The sequence below is a fragment of the Elgaria multicarinata genome, chromosome 5 (genome assembly GCF_023053635.1).
Source record: "Elgaria multicarinata webbii isolate HBS135686 ecotype San Diego chromosome 5, rElgMul1.1.pri, whole genome shotgun sequence".
In the NCBI taxonomy this organism is placed as follows: Eukaryota; Metazoa; Chordata; class Lepidosauria; order Squamata; family Anguidae; genus Elgaria; species Elgaria multicarinata.
Window position 1 is genome coordinate 91,375,885 of NC_086175.1, and position 12,869 is coordinate 91,388,753.

Here is a 12,869-nt window from a genome sequence, read left to right on the forward strand (position 1 = left end):
GAGGGATTTTCTGCAAGCAGTGTCCTTTCTCTTACAGAAGGCAGATCCTGGATCCAATCTAAAGTGTTTTTCTTTCTGCCACTTTGGTAATCTCACCAATGTAAAACATTACCAGATCTCAGATGATATTACCATGGTCCGCTGCATAAGCTGAACATTAATTGGGTGTGTGTGTTTGGTGATCGTATAACTTTCAGCAGTCCATGCCAAGTGATGCTGAAGAATTTGGAGTTACTATTCAAGGTACATAGAGAGGTAAATCAAGCTTAAAACATCAAGTATATGATAAAGGTCTTGTGTCACACTAAATGAGGCTCTTCCTCTATGAAGCAAATATTTCTGTTAAATGTGTAACATCCCCTTCATGTACACCAGCAGCAGTATGTACGTTTTCCCTTGTCATTTTGAGTTCACACCATAGGGGAGAGAATGAAAACTGTCGTTCTTTCCCACCTTATAATTTTTTCTCTTTTCCAGCCAGGCAACAACTCACATAACTAGCTCCACCCAGTTACTTCATGAATGCATTCCTAGCTTCATGGGAAGAGCTCCCACCTCAGAATGTCAGGCAGGTGGAAGTGTGAGCTTGACCACACCTTCATTTTAAAAAGGCTTGTTTACCCAATGCTGCCTAGTCCTGCAACTCTCTTTGTGTTTTGGACTACTGTCCCAGGACACCTGACCCAGTTCCTTTTTCTTCCTTTTGTAGATCATGTTTTGTAACACAATGAGACTAAGTGGCTGTTTTGCAAACAAAACAATACAAGACATTATATAAATAAAAAAAAATGCTGATAGTATTTTATTTTTAATTCTGTGGCACAGAGCAACGTCATCTATATACACTATATATAAGGTCACTTTTAGTCAAAAATGTGGCAACTGGTATTCTAATCTTCAGGTTTTTTCTTAACCCCTTTGTTGCATTATTTTTAAAAGAATATTGCATTTTGAGATCATACAAAATGAAGCAGCTAAAAAAAAATATCTTCCTATTTTCCCTACAACACTAATATAATAGACATACAGATTCCAATTGCCATGTTTCATTAAACTTGGATGCAAGGCTTGTGCATGGAAATACCCCCATGGCTTCACTAAAGCCCTGTTTCAGCCACTGACCCTCCCTCTGCTGCAGGTAAGTTACTGGTGTTTCAAACTGTCAGTAACTTGCAGTGAGTTCATGAAAAGGCTTGATGTTGTCCCGCCTCCACCCCATAATAGGCCATTGCCTCATCCAGTAGAGAAAAAGGCAAACGGGGCTCTATTAAGTCTATGAGAATTTGTCACATATGGGAGTCATGTCTGTGGTAAGACTAAATCATGTCCTAAAAGACTGCTGTGCTTATGCCTGTTTTCTAGGAATTGTGTTTATTCAATTGGGTGTGTTTAGGATTATAGCCGTGCACTGCAATCCAAAGCATGTCTAGTGAGATGCAAGTCCCGTTGATTTCAATAGTCTTTTCTCTCAGATAAGTAGGTATGAGATTTCTATCTTAGGTTGTAAACCCTATGCCTCTTCAGACCAAAAAAAGTCCTACATCTCCCAGCATTGCTGGCTGGGTAATGCTGGGAGGTGCAGAGCTTTTTTCCAGTCCAAACATGCATAGAATTGCACCATTGTTTACTTAACACTGATACACCAGATGAAATCATCTTGACTGGATTTTACATAAGCTCGAAAGCGTAAAGTTTAAAAAAGGCATATTATTAAATGTATTTAAAAGTTGCTTGCTTGATATAGTAATGTACAGAAAATTAAATAAGTGCTTCAGATGAAAATACATTTAAAGTTCCTAGATACATAAAAATAATACAATACAAGTGTAAAAACTAAATACATGATTTATTTTACAATCTAAAGTGCTATTAGGGTGAAATCCACTACCTGTGCAACACTGCACCTGACATGGCCCCTGTAGCTCTAGAAAAACTAGGCTTACTTTAGGATGGGGTGGGGAAGGTATTGTCTTCCTGATGTTGGACTGCAATTCCCATCAGCCCTAGCCAGTGGTGAAGGATGATGTGAGCTGCAGTCCAATACATTCCCCATTCCTACTTTAGGATCTGAAGACTGCAGAGCTGCTTTTATTGGGGGAGGAGGAGCTATTGCAACAGCTTGTGACTCAAGGTGGCCTGTTTCAAATTAGCAGCTGTTGCAGCTCTTCCAACCAGCCAGTGACAGTAGTTTTATGGCTTGTGGAGCTCTATACCTCCAGAACCTGTGTGTCTGTGTCTGGGGCTTTCTGCTTTGTGGTTGCTGGCACAATGCAGCTGAGTTGTGGTTTAAGCCCTTAAGTAAGTTTGTCTTAATATATTAATAAAGCTGTATCTGCATAAAAAAAATAGAGATTTTTTAAAAAAGTATTTGCTTCTTCCTGGTGGTAATCTGCAGTTGAAAAAAAGCCGAGAAGCATAATTAATTGTGCACTTTTGGTTTTAGCTAATTTTTTGATTCCATTTATTTCCAAAAACACATTTAAGATACACTGAAACCCCATACTTTTAATAATACTGAACACAAGAACGCTGATCCAGCTTGAGGAAATGCGCAATTTAATTTTTATGTGCATATTCCCACCTGGCTAGAGAACCACACGTACAGATACTCAGCATGCGGTTCTCCTTTCCAATGAAACAGCTGATGTGGCATAAATGAAGCCCTTTGCAAACTATGAATTACACAAAATTCAGTCCCCATTGCCCATTCCCTGCCAAGGAAACCAATCAACAAAATTTTGCTTTTAAAACCAAAACCAAACTCCACACAAGCAGACCTGGCTGTTCACTGTGTGACTAGTGTGAAGAGCTGTAAGTTCCACACCTTTAGTGTTACACTGTGAACTAGTGCTTTAAACCACAACTTACTTGTCTAAAACAATGCTTATTGCTGGAATGAGGAAAAGTTCTTTTAAAGGTGGAGAGCCAAGTCTGAATTTCATTTCTACTGGTGTTTTCTTAGGCCTTTACATTAGGAGGTATGAACAATTTTTCGATAGTCCTCTAAAAACTCATATATAAAGGTTGTATTTTTTATTTATTTTTTTTTAAAAAACTGCATAGGATAAAACTGTACAGATACTGCTGATACAACTCAAGGAAATTAGAGAGCAATTCAACATGTATGTATGTCTCATGTTGATTTGCTTGTGGCTGAACTACATGATAAGATATGGTAAGTTTATCTGACTGTTTTAGTGTTCTGACTTTAATAACTTCCTTAGGGAGGAGCATTTGTTAAATACATGGCACAATCCACTCAAAGCTAATCACCAGCAGTGCAATCCTATCTTTCTCTGCTCAGAAATCTCGAATTTAATAGGGATTATTCCCAGGAGCCTTAGGGAGCTAAACAATATTTAAATCTATCTTTGGCTGGATCGTGGCCACAGCGAGTAGACCTTTCACCTCATGATTTTTCATAGTGATCCATCATTAAATATAAATCACAGTTTTATACCCTCAAATGACAGCTCCAGTTATCATATGAGAATCACTCCATGATCACTCAGGGCCAAACTACATATTAAATGGGAAATCTGTGATCTCTCCCAACTTATTTTTCATTGACAAACACCTGTTGAGGCCCCCTGAACTGGATAGGAGCAGCAGTCCTGCAGGGGCTGCGTTTTTAATCCTTTCCCCTCATGCAGTTTTCTTGATTTACTGTATCTCTCCCCCCCTCACCCCCCCCCCCCCCCCAGATATGCTGTGAAGCAAATAGTGGTGTTGCCTACATGAATGTCACTTACATTGGAAAAACAGCACTAGAGGAATAATTAATTAAACACATACATATCACTACTGCTGCTCCTATCCCATTCGGGCTACTTTTAAATAAAAATTAAAGGGTGGGTGATCCAGTCAGTAATTCCCTCGCTAACTTGTTGGGCCCTTTCTCATTGTGTTTAGACCACTAAAGCAACACATAACTTGCAATACATTTGCAATTTAAATTGGGTGTGTGTGTCATTCATTGCATCTTAAGTAAATACGGTATGGGTTTGTGAAATATTCAGATAGATTTGTTCATTTCTCGTGGAGATAACTAATTCAATCCATTCTTTTAACCAATAGAAAGAGTTGCTAGACAAAAGTTAATTAGAAACATTTCACCATGTCAGACCTCTGTGGAGGTATGTTCTCTAGCATTTCTAATTTTAGCAAATAGTTGAAACCTGTCACTGCAAGTTTTACATAAATTCTCCTGCAGTTTTTTAAGAGTAGAATATTCTTGAGAGTAGAGAATTCACTGTAAGCTTAACATGAAATGATTTGCCTTTGTAACATAAAATTCTCATAGCATTTAGTTTTATCTCCATTTCGAGTTTCTTTAGATATAGACCCCAAGAAGTATAGTGACCGCAATGTACAATTACGAAAATTACCTGAGGCAAAAAACACTTTAAGTTTTCTAAAAGAGGAAGATATTTGGATAAGACAAAATAGTGCAATAGTCAAAATACTTCAGCTTAAAAATGGCAGATAATAGGAGACACATTTCAGGTCAACCTTTTGCAAGTTGTCCTCACTAGCTCTTACGTCATGAGGTAAAAGGTTAAAGAACTAGTTGTTTTTTTTTTAACAGGAACACAAAATTAATACGTAGAGAAAGTCTGTATAGTCACCATTGTAACATCTGGTGTTGGTTATTGCTTAAAAGAACTTCGTGCTGTATACTCCATTCCCTACCTTCATACATTTGTTCACAGGCATAAACTAGACAGCAGAGCTAGCTTTCCATAGCCTATTTAGGACACAATCCTATGGATGTTTAGACAGAAAAAGTGCTACAATTTCAGGCATTCCTCAGCCAGCCATGTCTAAACATGCATAGGATTGTGTGCTTAAAGATTCAAAACATTTTACATTTTTTAAATCTCCTGCTGGCATAGTTAGGTGGATTCTATAACATGCACCAGTGTTCTGTGACTTCAGTAGTTCGTTCAACAGTGTTTTAGCCATGTTGGTCCACGTTTCTAAATGTCTTTGTAGTGGTGAGACACTATCACAATATTTCAAAGTCCCATTTCTGAGTGCATTCACTGGTATCAAGTTGGTTTACAATGATGTGGTTCCTATCATAATAATATCCTCCTAAAATAGAAGTTTGAGAGAGATTAACATAGACTCCTTTTAAGTAATTATTCTCTTTTATTTGTGCTATACTTTGGAAATGCCACACCTTAAAATGTTTTTAAAACTTTATTTTGTAAGAACCTTTTTTTAGTTACACTGAAAGCAAGCAGGTGACATATATGAAATCCAGAACTAATGGCTCCCACACAATGTATTTCAGGAACAGGAAGGTAATCTGGATGTCCCACAGTAAGGGTCAACCAGCTAAGGAAAAATGTCATTGCTTCAGGGCAAAATTCTGTGTATGTTTAGATGGGGAAAAAGTCCTACAACTCCCAGCATCCCTCCAGCCAGGCATGCTGGGAATTGTAGAACATTTTCTGTCTAAACATGCAAATGATTGCATCCTAAATGTCCCTCTTTGTCTTTGCTATATATTTTTTCCTTTGCTTGTCTAAGTAATATAGGATAACTTACAGTATGCAAATAGCTGCTATCTTACTCTACAGCTTTCTTTAATGGACAAGTTTAGGAAATCAATGGTTGTCTTGCAGCTGCAGATACACCTGGAGGGGATCTACACAGTGTCGTGAAGGCGCTTGCGTGCGCCTCCAGTGCGCTCCGAAACTCACTGTGTAGATCATGGCCAGAAGAGGCGGAGGAGGAGGCGGAGCTTCTTCCGCCGAGCTCTCTGACCCGGGTGGCTCTTTCGCCGGCAGCAGGAGGCCGGCGGGGAGGTGGGCGGCGGCGGCAAGGACGCTCTCGGCACCAACGGTGTCACTCACTCGGAGCCGTTCCTCCTCGCATCTGACAGGAGCCCTGGAACTTTTCGCCTCCTCCTCCTCCGCCTCTTCTGGCCAGGATCTACACAGTGAGTTTCGGGGCGCACTGGAGGCACACGCAAACGCCTTCACGACTCTGTGTAGATCCTCCCCTGGATGTCTCAGGACTCCCTATTATTAAGCAACAGTAATTGCATTCCTAAACTCAAGATCCTATTGTGCTCATGGCAATTTGGAAACTAAATATTGACAGATATAAAAACACTGATTCAGACAGGGCTGGTTTTCTCTAAAACACAGCATTTCAGGGAATTTTCACTGTAGCTAAAAGCACTCTCCAGGAACAATCTTGGACCCTCTTTTCCAAAATGGAAAGCATCAAAAAGCCAATATTCCAGTGCTTAATCAGCAAGTAGACCTAATGGCCTTTAGTATTGCTCTTTGTGTTCTCTTCATATACATGTATATTTCCTATTCCTAGACTATTCTAGGCAAGCCTGACCTGGCTAGCTTAAGAGCTTTAAAAAGGAAGTGACACAACTATGTGAAAATTCACATTTTTGTACCAATATAGCAGGGAATTTAAAATAGTCAAAACCAACTGGATGTGGATTAGTACCTTTGACATCAAGAACAAGCTGATCACGGAGGTATGAGCTGATAGTCCCATCTTTGTTGCGGGTCCATTTCTGTCTTGCCTTCCCATGCTCTACCCACAATGCTACTTTGGCTCCAGGTACATCTCTGCCTCCAATAACATCAAGGCAAGCATCATTAACCTAGATGTATAGAGAGGAAAATAGAATTTGGTCATCTGGACCTGGTGATTTATTGCTTTGAATTTGTCAATAAGGTTGAGAACTTCATCTTTAGTCACCACTATTTGTCTCAGTTCCTCAGACTCCCTTCCTTAAAACATCAGTTCAGGCAAAGGCATCTGTCCTGTATCCTCTGCAGTGAATACTGATGCAACAATTTTTTTTCAGCTTCTCTGCAATTTCCCTGTCCTCCTTTAGTACTCCCTTAACTCCATTGTCGTCCAACAGTCCAACTGCTTCCCTAGCTGGTTTCCTGCTTCTGATATATTTAAAGAATTATTTATTGTTGGCCTTGATATTATTAGCGATGTGCTCTTCAAAATGCTTTTTGCCTACAGAAAGGTACAGTATATAGCCCCCAACAAAACTATGAGAAGTTTGCATTCATTGTACCACCGAGATATATGTAAACCGCCCAGAGAGCTTTGGCTATGGGGCGGTATATAAATGCAATAAATAAATAAATAAACGAGTGATTTACTGAGAACATGATAGCACTCTTGTTACTACTCAGTTTTTAAAAAACAGTACTTCACCTGAAGAATAAAAATAATCAACTCTGTACTACAGGCTCCAAATCCATTGTCGAGCGTGATTAGGCTCTGTAGACACAGGCCTATGCCTGACCAGTTGTATCAAGGCAGTTCTGGTCTTAGTATAAAGCAAAATGAAGCCCTTGCTTCTAGTAGCTTATTCCCTGAAGGCACCGTTTTCTGGATTCCAGCGTCCAACTGAACTCTAGTCAGGGAATTATCTCGGGTGATATTCAAGGTTGTTGCTCTGTCAACAGAAGTGGCTTTGATCCACAGAGTAACAGTGTTGTTGGATACCACCTTTTGAATGTTCACATCAGATACAAAAAATGTCTTAGAAGATCACTGACTAAGCTGCTAAATGCATCTTTGAGATCCTCAGTGTTCAAAAGAACACACTCTATAATTTAGTAGGTTAAGCTTGGATGCCAATAGAACTGTTGCCCTCTCAGAGAATATGCACAGTGGGACCAATTCATTGGTATTCCCTGAATACAGGGAAGGTGACAGCATTTTCTATGTTACAGCTTATCACTTCTTGCAGTTTGTCTATCTACACATGCGTCCAAGGAGCAGCATAAATGATGCCTTAAAGAAGCATAGAAGTGCCAAGAGCTGCAGAGTAATTAAATTAGCTTTGTTTTCTTTATTGCTGATGTATGATAGAGATTGCCTGAGAAGACTGATACAAATTAGCACACTCCTGTGATGCAAACACACTAAAGTAACATTTTAGAGAGATTTTTAACTTGAGGTTGACATTCATGCAAGTGAATCTATCACATTCAAAACGAATGCATCTGAACATGAAAAAGATACAGAAGTCAAATAATTTGTTCTTCTGTGAAGGCTGTTATAAAAACAATATATTTAAGTGACACAAAGTGTGTTTAATTTTCTGTTAAAATACATGACCTGTTTTCATTCTAAGGAGTTTGCAGTTTATTTGTAGGAACTGGAAAAAGGGATTTGTGGATGCATTGGAAACCTGGGCTTAGAATCTGGGTCGGGTAAGAAGCAAGCTGGAAGAAAAAGCCAGGGAGCGGAAGGGTTAAGTGCCCTCCTCCGACCCAAAATCTATCTGCTGCAAATTATATCATCTTAATCTCTATTTGGCACACCAGAAACAGTGGTCAAGTTTTAATCTGACAAGGCAGAGGTGGAAAACAGCGTTGCAGTTTCAAGAGCTAGCAGGGTACCTTGGACTTGATGAGACCAGACTTGTAGCTCCAAATCTGAGTATTCTTGCCATTTGATGGGGAAAGGCATACTGATGCAGCTCTTGCGTCCATTAGATTCCCAGCAACTGTCAGGTATTTATCTTGGGATCTGTTTTTTATTCTGAAGTATACTGCTGGCTAAAAGAGAAAACAGCAATCAACTCATACTTCATGAATAAGTATAAACCCTTATGATAAATCACAAATAAATATAACTTTCCCCCTCTGATAGCACACAAAACAACACTTGTATGATTGAGGCACAACTGAAAAGGCACTTTCACAGCTGACAGGAAGCTGAAGGTTGGTAGAAAAAATAGAAACTGTTTTAAGGAGACTTTTGCTACAATACCTGCTTTACAGGACGAAGGGAGCCAATTGCTTTCCAGCCTCTAAACTGAGTCCAGTTTGAAATCTTGCTGGGTTCGAGGAGAACTTGCTTCCCTAAGAAATTACATCCTTCATATGCAATCCATCTGGTTCAAAATGGAATGCAAATTATTATTTATTTATTTATTTATTTATTGCATTTTTATACCGCCCAACAGCCAAAGCTCCCTGGGCAGTTCACAAAAACTACAACCATTCAGAGTATAAAACAAACAGTATAAAAACATGATATAAAATACACATTAAAACCTAATTAAAAACATACCATACATGATTAAAACATTAAAACATTCTAAAATTTCACTGGATAGGCCTGCCGGAATAGATCAGTCTTTATTGCTTTTTTAAATTCTAAAAGACAGTCAAGTTGACGAATTTCCTCTGGCAGGCCATTCCACAGTTGGGGAGCAGCAGAAGAGAAGGTCCTCTGGGTAACAGTTGTTAATCTAGTTTGTACTAGCTGAAGTAGATTCTTCCCAGAGGACCTGAGTGTGTGTGGGGTGGATATATGAATACCATTGAATATTAACAAAATAAGATATAGGTAAATCTTTTACACTTTCTGTGATCACATTATACTGATCACTATGGCTGCAATACTGTGCAGTGTTGTGGGACTTACGTTACAACAAACATGCACAGAATTGGGTGCAGACATTTCTACCAGATTAGCCTATTTACGGGAAAACAACCTATGCCAATCTCAATTATAATGAAACAAGCAGATACTATGTCAAATATTCAATCAAACATAGAAATATCATCCTCCCATTCAGACAGGGTTTTGTTTATTTGAACAACTCAGTTCTAACCTAACTCCATAGAAACTTCCACTGAGAATTCTATGTGATAAGCGCCTTAGATATAATTAAGGCCTTGCATATGTCCAGCAAAACTTCTGATTTGTTTTTGTAACACGAAGTTCCCACTTCCCATCAATCACCAATTTACTTTAAAAAAGCAAAAACTCTTGTGAGAGTCAGAATGCACACCTTGTTTGGGCCATGAAAGTAGGCATGCAGTTTTCTGTATTGCAGCCTATATCTGTTAACTTAGAAAAACACCTTCAAGGCACAGTAAGAATGCATTAGTTCTGGTCTATTTTATTGCTTTCTACAGCCGTTTTGGGTGGGGGGTGGGGATCAAAGACGCTACGTTTAGAATCTACATCCCTTGCAAGCTTGAACTTCATTGTATTGTAGGTTCTCAGTGTTTTTCTTCCAAACATGTCCTAAAATACGATTGTGCGCATCCTGTTTTGCAAGTCAGATACTTTGATCTAAGACTGCAGTTTATTCATGCAATTTTTGCTTGTTCTATCTTGCTTGCAACAAGCTAACAAACACTTCCATTTGAACTTCTGTTATTTCATAATGTGGTTTTGTAGGACTAACACATTTCATATACTTACAGTGCACACATATATGCAAGCATATATATTATTATTTGTCTGTCTCAAATCGCCTTTGGGTGAATATATTGCTATGGAGTTCCTTCTCAAAGAAATATTGTTATGACTGTAATCAAAGGCTTTAAAATGGACACCATAAAAAAACTATTCAAAAGCATATCAGATTAATATTTTTTAAATTGTATTGGTCACATTACCTTTTTCTAAAACATAACAGTACAAGATCAGTTCAGGTTTATAGTACAAAACTTTGATTTAAATGTATTTTGTAACAACATTATTTTTCTTCTAGTGCAAACTAAACAGAAGAAAACCTGTTGCAACTGATCTGCCTGGTCTGATATTTTGTATCAGATCAGGTCGCCTAGGGCAATGTCTCCATAGCCTTCTAGTACTCAGTATGTTACAAGCTTTATGCTTAGTATGTGTACTGGGAAGTACTAGAGTTGTGCACCAACCACAAGATTTGACTAGGGTCCCAATCCTGTGTGTCGGAATATGACCTGATTCTGCTCAGACAGATTCAGAGGCCGTCCACTTCAACTCAGGTATGGAACCCAAGTTGAGATTCAGAAATTTGTGATTTGTGTTGAGATTTGTGAACCACCCAGAGGGCTTTGGCTATTGGGCGGTATCAAAATGTAATAAATAGATAAATAAATAAAATCCAAGGCTTCATGACTCCCATGGGAAATCAAACAGCAACTACAGGTTTTGTTCATCAGAAGTGGATGAAATTTGGAGGCATAGTAGACCCTTAGGAGGGGATTATACCTGCCAAATTGCAGAAAAATAGATGCAGTATTGGATTACATTTGCAGAGAGAGAGTTGCCCCCTTTGAGGGGATGGAGCCTTTGCCAAATTTAAGATGAATAGGTGCAGGGATTTCTGTGCAGATTGACATTTTGAAGGTATCCAAAAAAAAGGACATGCTGATTCCCCTGAAAACGACAAGATAGCATATAGGTGGTCCTAAATAAGACAACTGCCAAGTTTCAGAAGGATACCTGAAGCTATTTAGGTGGAAGAGAAATCTTCAAATTGGAGTGAGTGCTTTGTTTCCCCTTCTATTCCCTTATGTTTTTCGTATGACAACAGGACACATCATAAAGATGTTTCCAGGTAAGAAATCAGCAAAGTTTCAGAACGGTTAGGAGCTAGGGAGTTATGATTGAAAACCATTTTAAGGCCTTCATAATGAAGCTTGGTGGCATTGGAAGAATAGCCACTTCACAGTCCCATCCTTGCCCACCTTCAAGCACATCCCCCCTGGTAAAATATGTGAAACCAATGTCATCATTGGTCAAGGACCTATGCCCAGGCATCTGACAGCATATAACAAGCTTCTTAATTTAACTTTTATTGGATCGCAGTATCTCATTCTTAATTGTTTTTAGTTTTACATTTTTGCATATTTTCATTTTTGTTATAGATGCCTTGTCTTTTTTCTGAGAAAGGAGTCTAAAAAATTGAATAAAGAGTAGTAATACTAATAATGAGGAGGAAGAATGTAGAACAAAGGAGAAAGCTCCCAACATTTGCTTGTTGCAAGATAACAAAGTAACACCATTCTCAACATGTTACTTTATTCTGTAAAGTAGATATCATACTTACAGTCCACTCCTCACCCACACAGACTGCGTAAGAAAGTGAAGATCCTTATTCAGAACTGAACTGACAGCTTCTTGGAAGTGCAGCTCTCTGCCTTCACAATTCTCCAAAGCAAAAAGGCTGATGAAAGGCTCCGCAAAAACCTACAAGAAAGATAAGGTTGGTAACATCTGCACTGAGCAAGACATTATTAAAGTAGTTTCCCCTTGTCTCCAGCCTCTCTGCTTGCAAGGTGACAACCATGACTCACTGCAGTTGCACAGGAGACAAGTCCCTTCAGAGATATGCTTCATATCACATCTGGAATCTTAACTAATAGGCCAAATTAGTGCTAACCATGTTTAAGCATGAAATAGGATTTTAAAAAACTGAAAGTTCAAAATAGGCAAATGAAAGACCAGTTTGTCTAGAGAACCCAGGGATGTTCTCTTTTCAGAACATCTCTCAACGCCTTAGCTCAGTACACACGATTTCGTATCATAAAGTTTGAAAAATACACCAAGCCAAGTACAAAGGAGATTGTGGCGACAATCCTATGCACACTTATCTGGGAGTAAGGACCATTGGATAGAGTGGGATTTACTCTTGTCCTGAGTAGGTATGCATAGAATGGTACTGCAAGACACATAGGCAAACGTCTAGAGCAGTGATTGTCAACTGGTCCAGACCCGACACCCACCTTGGACTCAACTTGCAACATGGGACCTGGTTTCACAATTGCCTAACATGGCATGAACAGCTTTGCCATGAACCATCTGGACTTATCTCACGACCCACCTGTTGAAGGTCACAGATGTAGAGGACCTTGATTCTATTTAGAGGACTATTACAGAGGGGGAGTACATACTCAAAAAATGAGATATTTGAGGACAAAGACACCACGGGTTCTGACTGCTAAAAAAAAATCTTCAGATCAATGGAGAGCTTGGAAGCATCCATCATCAAATCCACCTATAATTTCCTTAGGAATTTGGCAACTTCAGGTGACATTCCTTTATCCTACTGATGATACTCAGTTTCCTAT

General features: G+C 39.0%; 1 protein-coding gene across 1 annotated transcript in view; it reads right to left on the minus strand.

Annotated features, from left to right (window-relative positions):
* Positions 1-787: 787 nt before the first annotated feature.
* CRYBG3 (crystallin beta-gamma domain containing 3) overlaps positions 788-12,869 on the minus strand; it is a 74,088-nt gene continuing 62,006 nt past the window's right edge. Inside the window, exons 18-22 of the mRNA XM_063126815.1 lie at positions 11,849-11,988; positions 8,785-8,908; positions 8,412-8,570; positions 6,481-6,640; positions 788-5,097 (exon numbers count right to left, since the gene is read on the minus strand). Coding sequence (XP_062982885.1) covers positions 5,009-5,097; positions 6,481-6,640; positions 8,412-8,570; positions 8,785-8,908; positions 11,849-11,988 — 672 coding nt within the window. The 3' untranslated portion in view covers positions 788-5,008. The remainder of the gene's footprint in view (positions 5,098-6,480; positions 6,641-8,411; positions 8,571-8,784; positions 8,909-11,848; positions 11,989-12,869) is intronic.